Below are 18,045 nucleotides of genomic sequence, written 5' to 3' on the forward strand. Positions count from 1 at the left end.
TTGTTTATTTTCACTTGAAAAGTTTTTATTCCTTGTTTGTTTTTGTGTATGACCCAATACACAAGTTTAGACCGTACGAATTGCTAGCACAAATACAGCTCTGTAGATATGAGACCAAGGCAAGAGCTTTACAGTTTCTTTCTTTTCTGCTGTGATGATGTAGTTGAAGCGGTCCTTCTTTGCTGCCAGGGACACATCCAGGAGCTTTTGTAGCTACTATCTACACTCACACATTACAAATGAGACCTCTACAACTGTAATATGATTGCTTTATTTATTATTTAATGAAAATAGGTCATTACATACAGAAGAAACGACCAATCACAGTAAATCACAGTCTGATTGCAGTAGACAGAGGTATTATTATTATTGTATTATTACTGTCTGAATATATTTTGAATATAACATTAGTGAAAGCTTATTCTGTGGCATATGTTTAAGATTAACATTCGTTTTTCTAAACTTGAAAAAAATTGGAATATAATATATACTTTTGCCTGCTGAGGTCTAGGTGTAACCCAGCAGCATTTAAATACAGTTAAAGGAAAAGTAAACATCCCACAAAGACAAAGCTTGTGTTGTGTGTGTGTGTGTGTGTGTGTGTGTAGGCCAGTGTGTGTCTGTTTTGCTGCAGGAGGCCTGTGTTTCTGAGGCTCTGCATAATTCAGCAGGGGTCTCCACTTACACAGCACCCTCTCTCAGAGGCTGCAGGAAAAAATCACCTGTGACTGGGTGAAATATTGATGCTGTAACTGCTTTTAAATGCAAAGCTCGGCAGTCAGACTCCGAGTATCAAAGGTGGCGGTCGATGCGATGCTCTGCGAGGCCCCTCGCCGCTGTGTGATCATACATGGACGGCAGCACGAGGCTTTGACGGCTCTTAATTGACCCCAGTGTGGAACACCAGCCTCCAGCTTCTGAGGAAGACCAGTAAACACTGTTCCTGTGCTGGCGGCCCTCTCGGCTTTACTCCAGGGAATGGTGAAGGCTTGCAGGAGGCTCCAGCCAAGCTCAGATTCCAGAATCTACTGTTGTTGTATATTCCCCCAAACCCCACTGGCATTTGCTTCTTGGCTGCAAACCGAGGATGTAATCTAATGCTAATCATATAACAGAAAACTTTGAAAAGACTAAGAAAAGCCTTTGCCAGACATTGAAACGTCTAACACTCTGCCACATCTAAAGACAATGGCTTTGTAGTCACAGAGTGTGATATTGCAAAGAGTGGGGGGTCTTGCCAGGGCATGTCTGCCTTTTTTAATGCAGATTCACTGTTGCAGACAGGTTTTTGGGTTGGGACTAAAGTTTTGAGAGTTTTGCCAGAGTTGTGGCCAATTTTTAGTCTCGACTCATGGCAAACTCTGACCAGTGAGAGCCCTAGTTATTGCAAAACCAGCCTGTCCTTTAAAAACCTTAGTTCTTAGATGTGAGAGGTTGTCAGATATTAGTATTTAAAAAAAGTCAGGATCGGTGACTCCAGAACCAATGTCTGTAGACCTAATACACTCAGCTTTAGCAGAGGTCATTAGTGTTTGGCGCACGCCATCTTGAATGCAGGATATTGTAGAAAAAAAGGTGAAATTAATGCCAATTTTGTAAGGATAAAGCAGACTCACGAGCTGTAGTTTGCCCACCACTGATTTAAGACCTAAAACTAAAACAGATTTTAGCTGTTGACTGAGATTTCAATAAGCAGGAGATTTCTAAGGAGTCATGGATCCATTCTGCTGCTTTTTAAATGGCTGGATTTAACCACAGGGCACAGACAGGGTTCTGGAATTGGGTTTCACCTCCTACTCAAGTCCCTACTCCCATTCCCTGAGCTCTAAAGCAATTACCGGCAGCCTAGTTTCCAACCCGTTAGCATACAGGGGATTTATATTCATGCAGCCTCACGCTATTAACCTCTTTGCAGGTAGATCCCAGCAGGTTCCAACCACTTAAGGAACCGTTCTTGATGTGTATTGAGTGGAGTTCACAGAGGGATTGCATTGTGTGGAGCCTTTGGGTCATTGGACTCCCTTAACAAGAGGCTTCTGGAGCTGCCACCTTAACAACAATGGCCCATTCATCTCTGTATCTGATATGTGAGAAGACGTAGGACCTCATTTGTTGTTTAGTCAGTGCACAGGTGGTCACCCTACACCGAGGCCTGGTGGAGGCAGAGCCAGAGAGGAGTGAGAACGGAGTCAGAGGTTGAGAGGGTTAGTGTAGCCTAAGACTCCTAGCATTTAGCTCTGGAAACAGTTGCTGAGATGCTGCACAATCAACCAGACGGTCAGAACAAGGTAAGAGGAACCCACGCGTGCCAGTTGCACAGCTCTTGTTGGATGGTTTGCTTTGAAAGCTAGTGAAAGCAAGTCGAGAAGGTCAGCAATGTCCATTTCTTTAAACTGACCTCATTTATGAGCTCCAAACCTCTTTTTTTGTGTGTGATTCTCCTTTACAACTACATCACACATTCTTACCCACAATGTCCTCCTGTTCTACATTTTGTCCTGCATCTTCGAGCAGGTAGGTCCTTCTTCTGACCAAATGTTAATAGTTATCACTTGTAATGAGTGATTTCAGCTACTGAGCCCACTGCAGACACAGTTCTACAGAAAGCAGTTTATCCCCATAGAAAAGCCATGGAACGCTGGGGCAGCTGAACATGAACTTAAGGTCACAGCAGTGTTCTCTAGCGTGATGGAGCTCATTCCAGTACAGTTGAGAAGAAATGGGTGGCCAGAACTAGGCATCCGAAAGATGGCTGACCTCGTTGATGTTCATTGTGGCTGGATATAATTAAATTCTCACAGCAGTGTTTCGTTATAACTTGTATCTGTGGAGAGCTATTTTTGGGAAAATATCCATAAGATGCACTATACGCTGCTTATTTTTTTATTGCATTATATCACAATTACAAAGGATTTATTGCAATATCGTTTATCAAGATACTGACAATTGTACCTTGTACATAAACTCCACTGTCTGGAGCAGTCAATTTGTTTTGGATATAAAGATAAATAGTATTATTCTATATCAAGATAAATGCACGTATATTACAGATTACAATAATGTGCAAAAATTACCATTAACAGTGACTACACATTTTAGAGTAATTAAAAATTTAAAAAAAGGCCTGGAGGTTGTGGGTTCAAGTCTGTCTTGAGGAGGCTGTCTGTGAGGAGTGTGGTGTGTTCTCTCTGTGTCTGCGTGGGTTTCCTCCGGGTGACTGTGAGGAGTGTGGTGTGTTCTCTCTGTGTCTGCGTGGGTTTCCTCCGGGTGACTCTCTGTGAGGAGCGTGGTTTGTTCTCTCTGTGTCTGCGTGGGTTTCCTCCGGGTGACTGTCTGTGAGGAGTGTGGTGTGTTCTTCCTGTGTCTGTGTGGGTTTCCTCTGGGTGACTGTCTGTGAGGAGTGTGGTGTGTTCTCTCTGTGTCTGCGTGGGTTTCCTCCGGGTGACTGTCTGTGAGGAGTGTGGTGTGTTCTCCCTGTGTCTGTGTGGGTTTCCTCCGGGTGACTCTCTGTGAGGAGTGTGGTGTGTTCTCTCTGTGTCTGTGTGGGTTTCCTCCGGGTGACTGTCTGTGAGTAGTGTTGTGTGTTCTCCCTGTGTCTGCGTGGGAGGTGGATTGGCAACTCAAAAGTGTCCGTACATGTGAGTGTGTAATAATACGTAATAATGAAATAAATTATCAGTTTCCATGATTAAAGAAGTGGAAAACGATGCCAAACCATGGCCTTTTCATGTTTCTGGAATAGTCAGATCAAAATAACAGTAAATTGGTTTTCTATGTTGCAGAAACCACTGGCCTTGTTAATACTCTTAGCTTGTGTCCGTGTCGTCATACTTACCAACATATAACAGCAGTTGGTCAAAACCGGCCGGACACAGCCCTCTGAACAGCTGTCGTCTGGGGGAAACTGGTTAAGGAGTTGATCAGAGCTCCAGAAAGACGTCCCTCTCCTTTTGCATTTTCTTTGTGCAGAGCCACCTACGCAGTCGGGGTACACAGAAATATTCAGAGGGGTCACTGACTCTCAGACAAAGACTGGATTAAACAGCTTCATCCTGACCAATATAATGTCATCCACTTTGAAGTCTTTAAGGGGAGCAGCTTTTATGTACACGGATTAGATTCGACTTTATCAGGGCCTGACAGAACAGGTAGAAGTTACAATCCCGCTCCCCAAGGCAGTCCCGTCCCGTGCTTTTAGGAGGCAGCTTTGGAAGCAGTGTGTTTCCAGGGTTTTGAAGGTAAGACATGGGTGCAGTGAGTTTGTTTCTTCCCCTCCTCCAAAAGCTACATAGTGCAGTTTCTGCAGTGTTGAGCCCAGAGTAGCACAGGCAAAGGCTCTGTTCTCCGTACTACAGCTCTGTGAAGCATCACAATGATTTTGAAGCTGTAATTCTAAGGGGAAAGTACTACCTAATATTCCTTTAGACCTGAGTAGGAACTGTGTTCTCTGGAGTGATGGAGAAGTGAACACTAGGGGGAGTGAGGGCACACATATGGAGCAGTGGACAATCCAGCGCACCGCCCAGGGTGTTGGGGATAGGCGCCTTGCTCAAGGGCAACTCAGCCATGGATGTTGAGGGAGGAGAGAGTGCTGTTACTTCTCATCCTCTACCCCCAAGTTTTCCTGCCATTCAAGGAATTTTCCGGTCCTAATCCCAAATTTCTAACCATTAGGACACAGCTGCCCCCTCTGGGCTCCAGCTCATATGAAAAGATGTTGTTGGAAATAAAGGACGATACGTTATTTGGCCCAAAAAAGAACTGATCACATAGTCTGGCAGCAGTATAAAGCCATGACTGGTGAAGGCCTATTAAGGTATTAACCTGGAATTTAAACTGGTTAACTGGTGTCTACAGTCGCGTCATGATCATTAACTGCTGTGTGTTTTATAATGAGTTAAAAGAACACTATAGGCACGATTTGGGATTTATATATATATATATATATATATATATATATATATATTTTTTTTTTTTTTTTGCTCCTCTGGTTCCCCTTAGTGTAATTTATATTTACAGCACTCTACTGAAATCAATGGGAAGGGGGAAAGAGGGGGTGGTTTCCCACCCTCCTTCACAAGTTCCATAGTGTGGTTTCTGTAGTGCTGAGCACAAAGAATAAAACACAAAAGTGGACAAAGTGGACCATCACAATGGTTTTGAAGCTGTAATTTTAAGTTAAAGATATTTTGTAGTGTTCCTTGAAAAATCTTAAAGAATTAGATGTTGAGTTAATTAAACCCTGTGTCCACTCTCTGTCCACTCTGTGAGACACTCCTCCCTCGTTGGTCCACCTTGTAGATGTAAAGTCAGAGACAGTAGCTCATCTGTCGCTGCACAGTGTGTGTCGCTCGTCCTCTAGTCCTTCATCAGTGACACAGGACGCTGTCGGCTGGATGTTTTTGGTCGGTGGACTGTTCTCAGTCCAGACACTGAGGGGTTTAAAAACTCCAGCAGCACTGCTGTGTCTGATCCACTCGCACCAGCACAACACACACTAACACACCACCACCACGTCAGTGTCACTGCAGCGCTGAGAATGATCCACCACCGCATCACACCTGCTCTGTGGGGGTCCTGAGAGCTGAAGAACAGGGGGGAAGGGGGATAAGAAAGTATGCAGAGCAGCAGATGGACTACAGTCTGTAATTGCAGAACTTCAACGTGCTTTGCATGGTCAGTGGAGCTGAGAGAAAGGACAGTGAGTGTAAAAACAAGGATGTGGTTGTAATATTCTATGACTATGTAGATGTACATAAATTCCAGTTCTGATTTTTCTTGGACTGAGTGAAAAATGGATTTATATCAATCCTACTTCCTGTTGTTAACTGGCAATCACTGTTATGAAAGCCCACGCTGTATGAGTCCCTGCCCCTTCGCTGCCATGGATTCATGTGTTTGTGGCCTCGTGTTTAAAGGGGTTGTTTACCTTGACTGTGGTCGCCTTGGTGTGTCCAGTCGCTAGGCGACGACGGTATGGCTGAGGAGGACGGCCCTGTGCGTGTTCCTTACTGCTCTGCAGGTCAATAACCGAGTTTTCCTCCTGCTTGTCCAGGCTTGTTTTATTGCTCCTGAATTCTCTGCTGCATGACTTCACGTTAGCGTATAACCCTTTACTCTCCTGTCAGGACTCCCACCAAGTTTTCATCAATCAGGGAAACGTTTCACCAAACGCTCTGCTGCCTTCAAAACAGTGAAAGCTAACGGTAACCTGGTTGAAATGACTTAGGGTTAGCATTTGTTGGATTATTCCTAGGTGGGCAGTGCTCAGCTTCAAATCTGTGGTCATGCAGTTTGTCTCTTTGTCCACTGCCAAGAGACCAAGCTGCCTTGGCGGAACCTATGTGTGCTTTTAGGTCCTTTACACCTTTATTTTCTACACATGGGAAAACATGGGATTTTCTTTTTTAATTCATCCGAGAACTTACATTTACGTTTCGGCATAGCTGCTCGAGATGAGGGTAGGTACATGAGCTTTGCCTGACGTAAACAAGGACTACTGATGTGCAGACTGACCAATTAAATGTTTACACAGAAGGTTATCGACCAATAACGGTAGCTCTACAGTCAGACCGTCCAATCAGAAGATTCTAGACTACTTCACCATGCCCCCTTCTCACTCAAGCAAACCAATCGGAGTAGGGGAGGGCGGGACTAGTTTGTGAACAAAACTTCTCGAAGTTCTATGTAAGCTCTAGAAAAACAAAATCCCGGACGTTTGTGAAATTCCTCCCGGACATTTAAGTCTAAAAAAGAGGACATGTCCGGGTAAAAGAGGACGTCTGGTCACCATACCTACAGACAGAATCAGCTGTAGACTAATGCTTACAGAAGTGGGATGGGACATGAAGGTTGCCAGTTTGACCCCTCACCCAGCAGGAAAAATTGAGAGCGGAGGGAAAAAAGAAACAGCACTGTCTCCTCCCTCAACCTCAACAGCAAATGCCTTTGAGCAAAGCACCTAACCCCCAACGACCCCACGGGTGCTGGGATGGCTGCTCCTTGGTCGCCCTCCAAGTTCATGCAAGTCGATTGTAATCAATCATATCACAGCTTCAGTTATCGAATTTAAGTTGTAGCAGGGATGTATAAATTCGCAATCATATACTGACATTCAAATTGAGTACCGCCAAAGCCAACACATTTGTTTGTTTTTTAACTTTAGATTTTCAGATAAAACAGAACACAATGCAGAAAAAAGTGAAATTAGTTACAAGTAGCATCACAGTTTCCGGGTTTGCCCATCCTCTAATGCTGTTCTTTTAAACTGAACAAGGGATAGCAGTTGAGGTCAGTCTGAGTAAATGGGTAAACACATTCTCACATCACACACACACACACAGCATGTTCCCCATGCCTCCAGATACCATCTTCCTTGTGATTTCTTACCACAGAGCCCACTGAGATTACCTTAGGAAGACTAATCCATTGCTGATTTGATCAATTTGGGGTGTTGTCCATTAAGCGAAATTGGTTCCAAAGCGTAAACCCACCTTAAATCTCTGAGTGGCATTGACTGTGGGACCACCAGAGCAGATACGGCTTTTAAAGGGCCAGGGGTGAAGATTTAATGTTTAGCTTGGCAGAGATCAGACTAGACCAGCTGTTGTCATTAAAGCAGAGTGGCCCAGTTCACCGCTGTGGCTCGGTGGTTGAGTTCAGCCTTGGCTCAGATGTGATCAGACTGAGGAAAATGCTGAAAAAGAGTATCCAAATGATTTTTAATGATGTGTGTGTGTGGGTGGATGCGTGATCTCTGTCTTTAAGCATAAGGCCGTCTAGCCTTCTTTTCAGCCATGCTTTAGCAGGCGGCATTGAACTCTGTTTTCACACTTGGAGGAAGGATCAATGCAGAGTCTCAGATGTGCTGCATCTGTTGAAGGATGAGGTTTCAAATTCATGGGGACTGCGCTTTAATGCCTTTAAAGTTGAGTAATCCTCCAGTTTCAAATTCAAATACAGAGCCCATAAAGCTCTGCCAATGGCTGAGTGACTGAACTGTGACTGAACGCAAGTAGACGAAGCTGTACGTTAATGTGTAGCTATGTGGGGCTGTCCGGACTGCTTAACTGCATTTGATTACACCCTGAGGAACAAAATAATCAATTCAAGTTGACTTTGGTGATCAATGAGCAGCTGTCAATGTCTTTGATGATGATAGATATATCCTTTCTCCTACTAGATCTCGTTACAGTAACAGCCACACCGACAAACCAGTGTTTTTCTGAGATTGTAGGGAAGAGACATGAAGGTGAAGTACCATGTTATAGACTCCATGATAAGGTCTAAACATTTGCCCTAGCTTCAGAAGTTTGGTTGTTCAAGCTCTGGTGATGCCCCAGTCATTCGAGGCTGGGAGAACAATGTCCCTGGTATGGGTGGTCCCTGGTATGTCCCTCTCTGTGTCTGTGTGGGTTTCCTCCGGGTGACTGTCTGTGAGGAGTGTGGTGTGTTCTCCCTGTGTCTGCGTGGGTTTCCTCCAGGTGACTATCTGTGAGGAGTGTGGTGTGTTCTTCCCGTGTCTGTGTGGGTTTCCTCCGGGTGACTGTCTGTGAGGAGTTTGGTGTGTTCTCCCTGTGTCTGCGTGGGTTTCCTCCAGGTGACTGTCTGTGAGGAGTGTGGTGTGTTCTCCTTGTGTCTGCGTGGGTTTCTTCCAGGTGACTGCTCTGTGAGGAGTGTGGTGTGTTCTCCTTGTGTCTGCGTGGGTTTCCTCCGGGTGACTGACTGTGAGGAGTTTGGTGTGTTCTCCCTGTGTCTGCGTGGGTTTCCTCCAGGTGACTGTCTGTGAGGAGTGTGGTGTGTTCTCCCGGTGTCTGTGTGGGTTTCTTCCAGGTGCTCCGGTTTCCTCCCACAGAGTATTTATTGTTCAATGAGCTAAAAAGTGAATATCACAATATTAAAAAGGATCAAGTATTTTGACGCAGTTCAGAAATAAACTGAAACTAAAACTTTTGTTTTTTCATTGATGCACAGAGTGGTCCACAGTGCTGCCCAGCCTATGTATCACTCACTTTTGGCCCAGATATCCCCTAGGTCTGGCACTGGCCTCATTGACAAGTCTTTTAACACGTCAATTTTAGTCCCTACTCAGCTCACTTTGAACCATGAGTGAACAGAGACTTAAAAATGCTTGGTTCCAGGGACCAGGTAAATCTTTACAGATTGGAAAAGCAAAAAAGTCGAGTTGTGTAGGTACCAGACGGTGTAAAAGTGCTCCTATAGAGCACAATCTTCCTCACACTCTGAGTGGGTAGGACCCCAGATAAATTAGGGGATCCTTCACATCTCTGAAATTTACAGTAGCAATTTTGGTGATTTGGCCTCTGTTACTGGTTAACCCTTTAAAGCCGAATGTATCAAATATGATACATGATCTTTGGAGGTGGCTCTGTCATCATCTAATGAAGAGAAATCCCAAAGTAAACTTCCATCCTGTTGGGGCAGTGTTCTGAGTTCTTTACTGAACTGTGAATGTAGTGGAATCATTTCCATGCATTTACCAAACCATTACAGACTTGTTGCTATTATCATGAAAAACACAGGAGAAAATCTCGAGACTAGTTTTTTTGCCAAACAGCAGCAACTCCTGGTATGGTTTGTACGATGTTACTTGTAGTAAAACTAAGCATTTCTGTTCCATTTCATAGATATAGTGTATCATACCTCTCAAATGTGCATTAATTATAATAAATATTCAGAAAATTCAATCTGTTCTTTAGAGCAGCAAAACACATTTAGACAATTTTACGAAGTATTTTTATGAAACAAAAATGTATTTGTAGTTTTCCAAAAGCCTTTGTGTGTAAATGTGTTGATTCAGTTTTTGACATGGACTTTGTGAGACAGATTCAGAGGACGATGATGATACTGGTGAGTAATGGGAGGTCTGTTGAATGACCTCAGACCTCAAGCCAAGGTTCAGACAGTAACAGAAACAACTGCAGTTTTTCTAAATGTGGAAAATAAATAAATAAATAGCTTTCATGGTTTTGGTGTTTTAATTACCACCAGTTTATGAAATGTAAAAAGGTCAGAGAGTACTTATAGACCAAGGACCTCTGGAGCAGTGTCTCCCATCGACTCAATGTTACATTTTCCTGAAAAGTTCTGAAGAGAATCATTTGATATCGATTGTTTAATTGAAATGAATCAAAATTAAAAAAAAAAAAAAATTGTAAAAAAGTCTGAAGAACTGTTTTAACTGATGCAGAGAACTAAAGAAAAACAAATGGTAAATGCCTAAATATGATGCATTTAGAAGTGATATGATCCAAAATATATAAACTAACAACGTATATTTTCAGTTAAAGGGCCACAAAATGTGTGATTTTCAGTTTTATTGTATTACTATTTCACATGTCAGGCTTTAAAGGGTAAAAGAAGTGGAAGGTCACCAGTTCAATCAACTCAACTGGGGGTTGGGGGAGTGATAGAACAGCACGGTCTCCTCCCTCAACATCCACGGCTGGGTTGCCCTTGAGCAAGTCACCTTACACCTACCTGCTCTTTGGGCGCTGGTATGGCTGCCTGCCTTTTGTGTGGTCAGTGCACCTAGTGCACTAAGGCCATGGGTGGGTAAATGCAGTGGAAATGTCAAGTTGTATATTGTACAATAACAATAAAAGCATGTTTAAAATTTGATGTATTTGACCAAGTAACACAAAACGCCTCCATGATCTATCTATCCCTGCACTGTAATACTTCCCAGTCTCTCTGCTTACCTTAAGAAGTCTGAGGCAGAAAAGCTGTTTTGCATCTGCGTCTCACTCACAAAACATGGCTGAATTTATTGGCAAGCTTTTTTTTTTTTTTAGTGTTTCCTAGCACCCTGGCTTAGAAACTTTTACATGCTCTTTCAGAGGCCCAGATCAGCGTCGCCAGCCTTGTCTGGGCTTTGTTCTGAGGTGTCTGGCAGTCCGTCTATCTGTCTGCCTGCTTGTCTTTATAGTGCCCTAAAATCCGCTCTGTTCACTTTCCCGAGACTCAAAGAACTGGAGAGATGGACACTTGGGATGGCTGGAACTTCAGGGCAGGACATAAAAATTATACACTTGCTTGTTTTTTTAATCATCTTGAAGTGGACTAAAACCTTTGGCTGCCAGAATTACTCCGGGGTGTATAACAGCCTTTTACGACTTTGAGTCTGGACTTTATGAGAGGAATCTTTCTTTCTGGTGACCGCTGTGGATTTTGAGAGTCCGGTTTGCTGACCTTGTCCAAAATGAGTGGCTCAAAATCAACCCTTCCCAAAGGGCAGCTTCAATCGACTCTGATATCCAACAGTCAGATTGCAGCACTTAAAGTATGTATGATCTTTCCGCCTGCTGTGCTGTGTTTACAGCAATGGTAGCTCTGTATAATTTGTTAGCTTATTAGCCATATCCCACTGACAGGTACATTTACCTACTGCTGGGATGGTTAACATGAATATATTGGGGGCTAGCGTGAGTAAAGGAGTTGATTGCAAGATCAAGAGGGGGCATTTTTCACTTTTGGTGTTGAATGCAATTAAATATAAGCAGTGCATCAATCTAGCTCAAGTGCCCTGGAAATAATTTGTTGTTGCTGTTGTTTTTATTATACGTGCCATTTGGTTAGGTGTCACCACATGACATGTATTACGGAGATGGAAAAGGGATATTTTGGTTAAACTTCAGTTTTTTCTGTGTTGAGTTTCAAAAAATTGGTGTTCAACTAGTGTCTCAAATCCCGAACGCAGGAAATAAGGGCAGAGGGGGGCAGAGTGGAGGTATTTTTGGTGCTCACATATATTTGAGTATCGTCTGCATAACAATGACAATTAAGACCATGACTGTGGATGATCTGATCAAGTGGCAGCATGTAGCTGATGAATAGTATAGGGCCTAGGACTGAACCTTGGGGAACACCATGCGTAACAGTACTAGGGGAAGATCTGTGTGTACCAAGACCAAAAAAATGAGATCTATTGGAATAGTAAGAGATGAACAAGGAAAGTGCTGGGTCAGTTATGCCAATAGCTGAGAAACGGGAGATGAGTATGATGTGATTCACATTGTTGATTAGGGAGTATTAGGGTCTCGTAGCTAATATGATAGGTGAGGGTGGGAGGGAGAAGAAGGGAGAAGCTGAATTCCATGCTGGTCTAAGCTGGTTTATACCGGTCTGTTGCTGTCCTTATGGAACCCTGATGCTGGTTTAGCTCATGACCCAGCAAGATCGTACTCGCTGACCATAATACTAGTATCAGAACCAGGAAACATCAGCCAATAGCATTCGCTAAGAGAAACAGCCCTGACTCCACCCTCAAATTGTCAAACCCTGACATTTCAAAACCTGAGCGCAGAAGGAGGCAAAAAGGAAAGAGCTTGGTGTGAATAGGAAACTTTCAAACAGAGAGGGTGAAAACCATTCGAGAATGGGCAAAAAAGACAGTTGTGAGATAAGGTTTAAGACTTGCAGGTTCATATTTTCCACCTGGTGTTTTTGCACCTTCTATGTTTGACATTAATATTGATACGGTTTTGTGGATGTTCAATGTTTGGAGGTCTCTCCGCCATGTAAATAACCCCATATTTCATTTCTCTGCCATGAGCAGAGAGAGAGAGGGGGGGGGGTACCAGAATAAGACTTTTTTTCTTACTGTTTACAAACAATCAGTTGATGGTAGTATTTGGTTGAATCAAGATGTCCATTCAACCTCATACTAACATCTGTTAATGTTGGAGATCAGCTGGAGTGAAGGGTTGGTGGGAAATAGGGGCAGAGATCAATTCCACAGTTTACCTGCTGCATCTCAGAGCTGCAGGTTCCTATCATGTGACAGATTGATTGACAGTGGCATCATCATTGCAATGTAAACAACACAGCATCAGAAACATGTGTACGATCTGACATGAACATATCGCTAACTCTACTTGGTTCTGTGGCAGACCTGATGCCACATCAGCAAAACTTAATACTGCCACCTTAAAAACATCAGAAGTACACTTCAGAAAATCTAATGTATTACCATATTTACACATTCTGTGCAGAATCACAGCTAATTCATAATCAAGCAGATGTTTGTTGTAAGATATTTATGAAAGCGAGTCTCAGTGGCTTTAAGGGTTTTGTAGGGATTATTTTTTTTCTCTGGATATAACTCGTAAATGTGTAACTTTTGATGATCAGGGATGAGGTTTTAGGGGCTTAATTAATACCTTTAATATGACATATAGGATTATTGAAACTTGTACAGAAAATGATAGTGTACTGATCAAATGTCTTACTTCTTCAATTCCATCGTTCAGCAAAAGCTGAAGGAAGAGCGTGAGGCGAAGCGAGCACAGCTGGACGGCAGACATGACTACGTGCTCAGTATTGTGGCTTCCTGCACAGGACTGGAGAAGGCTGAGGTGGAAGAAGCCATTTTGGAGGGCACTCAGGTGGGCCTGGCATCTCATGAACATATCAGTGCCGCATGAATACACATACATCATTCAGTGGTGTTTTTGCTACATACAATTACTTAAAGTCTAAATCTGCCCTTTTCAGATTGAAAGAATGGAGCAGTTCTTTGCTGCTAATGGGCTTCCGCACCTCATGTTTTACTTTCAAGAAATGGAGCCGGCAGAGTCAGGTTAGTGGTGACCTCAAAGTAAAATATACATTATAAAGCTGTTAACGAATTAATAAATGCAAAAATAAATTATTATTTATGCAAGTTTTAGTGCTAATATATTATTGTTAACATAATTGTATTGTTGGGCGGCACGGTGGTGCAGCAGGTAGGTGTCGCAGTCACACAGCTCCAGGGACCTGGAGGTTGTAGGTTCGAGTCCCGCTCCGGGTGACTGTCTGTGAGGAGTGTGGTGTGTTCTCCCTGTGTCTGCGTGGGTTTCCTCTGGATGACTGTCTGTGAGGAGTGTGGTGTGTTCTCCCAGTGTCTGCGTGGGTTTCCTCTGGATGACTGTCTGTGAGGAGTGTGGTGTGTTCTCGCTGTGTCTGTGTGGGTTTCCTCCGGGTGACTGTCTGTGAGGAGTGTGGTTTGTTCTCCCTGTGTCTGCATGGGTTTCTTCTGGGTGCTCTGGTTTCCTCCCACACTCCAAAAACACACGTTTGTAGGTGGATTGGTGACTCAAATATGTCTGTAGATGTGAATGTGTGTGTGTCGCCCTGTGAAGGACTGGCGCCCCCTCCAGGTAGACTCTGGACCCACCACGACCCTAAACTGGATATGCACTTACAGAAAATGAATGTACAATCTATTTTTAAAAACCATAAGACTAAACATTTCTGATGATTTTTAGATGGTGAAGGTCTGCAGAACTACTCAGTGAACCCTGTTTTTTGTCTTTTGTGTCCGGTAGCTCATGCGTCCTCTGTGATCCGCTCTAAAAAAGTGAGAGTATTTGTGACAGAGGGCTCGGACGTTGCTCTGACTGGTGTGTGTGTGTTCTTCACGCGGGCAAACACCTCCAAAGCTGTCACTTCGGAGAACATCAGCAGAGTAAGCTTCAAACAGCCTTAAATACAGCCTCAAATACTTCCCCCTGGACAACAACACACCGTCCTGTTCTATATCTGAATGTGCTGAATGTCCTGCGTATGTTTTAGCATTAAAATTATAATTTAGTTAACTATTTAAACGTATTTATTTTTTAAATAAAACAGATTTCCTTCTTATAATTTAAACTCAAAATGACTTACATTCTATAAAAATATTGACTTAACATTTTGTAGTAATTTCTTATGTTGCTAACAGTTTACAATAAATTTACATTAATTAATGATAGCATTTCTTTAAAACATTTCTTGTGTAATCCATTAATGTCCGAATATTAAATCAATGATAGTAATGATGGCTATTATTATATCATTAGTGATTATTTGATTCAGAACCAACTACATTTTAAACTATTCTATGAACTAGTAAAGCTAATATAGGGTTAAAATATCCTTTTCTCTTCTCTCCCTTTGGGAATGTCCATTAGACCAATCAGAGCGCTGATATGTGGCAGGTATTAGTTGCATAACTTGTAGAAAGCACTGATCCTTCTATGTTATTTTCCCATATGCAAAAAAACCCTAATACTCTCACATAACAAAACTAAGAGGTGTGACTATGTCACAAAACATACTTTCCATTGTATGGCATGAAGGGACTCTATATAGGCTCCATTAGAAATACTGTGCTGCTTGTTTATTCCGCTCTGTGCCTCCTGCTCCCGGCTAGGACGTGAACTTCAACATGCTGGACACGACGGGGGCTAGTCTGCTGAAGAGTGTGGAGCAGCTGCTGTCGGAAATCTTCATCCCCACGCTGAAGAAGATGAACCATGGCTGGGGAGAGTTGGCCAGCCCTCAAGCGCAGGCAGTCAAGCAGGACTTCATCAGCTCCCTGGAGAGCTTTGTTTCTGTGCTTGCTGGGGCACAGGAGAGCCTGGAGGAGAAGGTGATGCACATACGTAAACACACACACACACACACACACATGTATTGGGCTGATATTGATCCTGTTCCTTTGAAAAATTGCACAGCTGAACAGGTGAGTTGTGTTTTCATGACACTTTCACATCTATGGATTTCTCCACTGTGATATAGCACTGCATTGGGTAACTCAAGGGAAAACAGGCACAGGTATATAGCACAATAACTATCTAATCTGCCATGTACAAACATATGGATGCCTTCAGAGAAAGACAGCCCAAGTCTCTCATCACCCATACATTCTTTCAGTGAGTCTCTACAGACACCAACAGTGGGGATGCTGCTAAAGCTGAAGCTGAAAGTCAAATTTGCAGGAAACCACAGTTAACTCCCCCTAGGTTTGTCTCACTCCTTGTGTCCATCCCCCAGGTAAACCTCAAAGAATGTGACACCTTTGATCTGAAGATCCTAAAAGGCCCCTCGGACTACACCGCGGTGGCCAACAGCACGGAAGCTCTGGAGAAGATTGAAGCCTGCATGAAAGTGTGGATCAAGCAGATTGAACAAGTAAGAAACAAGGGCTTATGACAGCAGCAGGTGCCACTTTCTCAGTTATATCACAGTCTAAAGCTCAATACAGACAGTATAGACATGGGATAAAGTAATTATTACCGAAAGATTCCTGAGCATTTTACCCACTGTAAAACGAGCAGTTAAAATAACCCAAGGTTATATTTATCCACAGTGAATAGACATATGGGGAATATTCCGTCATATCTCCGGGTCAATTGATTTTATGTGGGTTTTCTCAAGAATAGAGGAACCTTACGTGGCATTTAGTGATGAAATATATCAAATACATCAAATCCACCAAATGCCCTAAAGGATCAGTCAGGGGAGTAATGCAGTAGTCCGTAACTTGTTATGGACATGGCCTTTTCATTAAACCCCCATTAAACCATTTATATTATCAGTTCATAATTGTGTGAAGGACTAGTAAAGTTTTTTTGCCACCTTCTCACCTATTATTAATTTTGAAGGTCTAGAATATAAGGTTGTTGAGGGTTGTATATTTTTTTTCTGCTCTCAGAACAACAGTGACATTCTAAAAACTCCAGTAGCTCTGCTGTGTCTGACCCACTCTGTGATGATGTGAATCGAGTAGCCACTCCCATCTCTGTTATTTGATGTATAATATAATATAAGATGATATATATAAGATGATATATATAATGACATTAACACAACCCTTTATAACTCCTTTGGTGTCAGAATTAAAGGGCTGTTGGCAAAGATGATTTTATTGCCAGTAAGATGTTGATTTTAAAGAGTTGTGTAATGTTTTACTGTTTGGTAAAGTCTGCTAATTTTTGTGATGCTTTTCCATTATGAAACAAACTAAATGTTAATTTTACATTGACTTCATACTCAGAATCACAAAGCTTTCTCTGTTATTTTGTAAAACGGAAGCCTACTGGTATTACATAAGAATAACTCTATAAATATCGCTGTTTTTATCATTAGTTGTATAATATGTATAATGCTGTTTCTAAACTTTTGAATGGTGATTGATGTGTGCCATCCTTTCCTTCCTTTGAAGGTCCTAGCAGAGAGTGACCAGCTGAGGAAGGAGGCTGATGATCTAGGTCCCCGAGCAGAGCTGGATCACTGGAAGAAGCGCATGTCTCGTTTTAACTACCTGCTGGACCAGCTTAAGAGCCCAGACGTCAAAGCTGTGCTTGGAGTCCTCATCATAGCCAAGTCTAAACTCATCAAGGTGGGTCTTCACAAATAGCCGGTCTGCTAAAATAACCCACACAAAGCTGGGCCTGGAGATTTAAACCATACGTCCACAAGGAATGCATTAATGGAAATGGGACATTCTGGAGCAGCTGCACATGAGATCACACTTACTGCATCTTTCCCTGTGGTCTGATATTCAAAAATGAAACCTGAATAATGCATAACACTCTTGGTATATGGTTAAAAACTCCAGCAGCACTGCTGTTTCTGATCCACTCGCACCAGCACAACACACACTAACACACCACCACCACGTCAGTGTCACTGCAGCGCTGAGAATGATCCACCACCACATCACACCTGCTCTATGGGGGTCATGAGCACTGAACAACATGGTGAATGGGGGCTAACAAAGTATGCAGAGCAATGGGTGGACTACAGTCTGTAATTGCAGAACTACAGGGTGCTCCTGTGTGGTCAGTAAAGCTAATAAAATGGACAGTGACTACAGATACAATGTAGCTGTTTCCAATCCAGTGATTTTAAGTGTGAAATGACAGCCATTACACAGAATTTCTCAGTTTATTTTAAATGAAAAACAATTGTAATCTGATTAATAACTTTACTGAATGTATTAGATGCAGGACTAAATAAGTTGGGACGAGAATCCACTTCACAATATCACCTCATCACTTCTCTCTTGTGGATTGTTCTTGGTTTGTCCTCGCAGGCTTGGCGAGAACTGGACATCAGGATTACGGATTCTGCGAACGAGGCCAAAGACAACGTGAAGTACCTCTACACTCTGGAGAGGTTCTGCGACCCTCTTTACAACAGTGACCCTGTAAGACAGAGCTGCGTGTCCCCTTTCTTAACCAGATAATTAATTCTGTTAAAGAGTGCTTCTCTGTC

The 18,045-nt window shown here is 42.8% G+C and overlaps 1 protein-coding gene across 1 annotated transcript in view; it reads left to right on the forward strand.

Moving 5' to 3' along the window:
* Positions 1-18,045, forward strand: part of dnah5 (dynein, axonemal, heavy chain 5) — a 165,947-nt gene that overhangs the window by 8,959 nt on the left and 138,943 nt on the right. Inside the window, exons 2-8 of the mRNA XM_066683026.1 lie at positions 13,272-13,406; positions 13,516-13,600; positions 14,331-14,470; positions 15,197-15,415; positions 15,820-15,957; positions 16,991-17,167; positions 17,864-17,977. Coding sequence (XP_066539123.1) covers positions 13,272-13,406; positions 13,516-13,600; positions 14,331-14,470; positions 15,197-15,415; positions 15,820-15,957; positions 16,991-17,167; positions 17,864-17,977 — 1,008 coding nt within the window. The remainder of the gene's footprint in view (positions 1-13,271; positions 13,407-13,515; positions 13,601-14,330; positions 14,471-15,196; positions 15,416-15,819; positions 15,958-16,990; positions 17,168-17,863; positions 17,978-18,045) is intronic.

This window comes from Hoplias malabaricus, chromosome 10 (assembly GCF_029633855.1).
Source record: "Hoplias malabaricus isolate fHopMal1 chromosome 10, fHopMal1.hap1, whole genome shotgun sequence".
Taxonomy (NCBI): domain Eukaryota; kingdom Metazoa; phylum Chordata; class Actinopteri; order Characiformes; family Erythrinidae; genus Hoplias; species Hoplias malabaricus.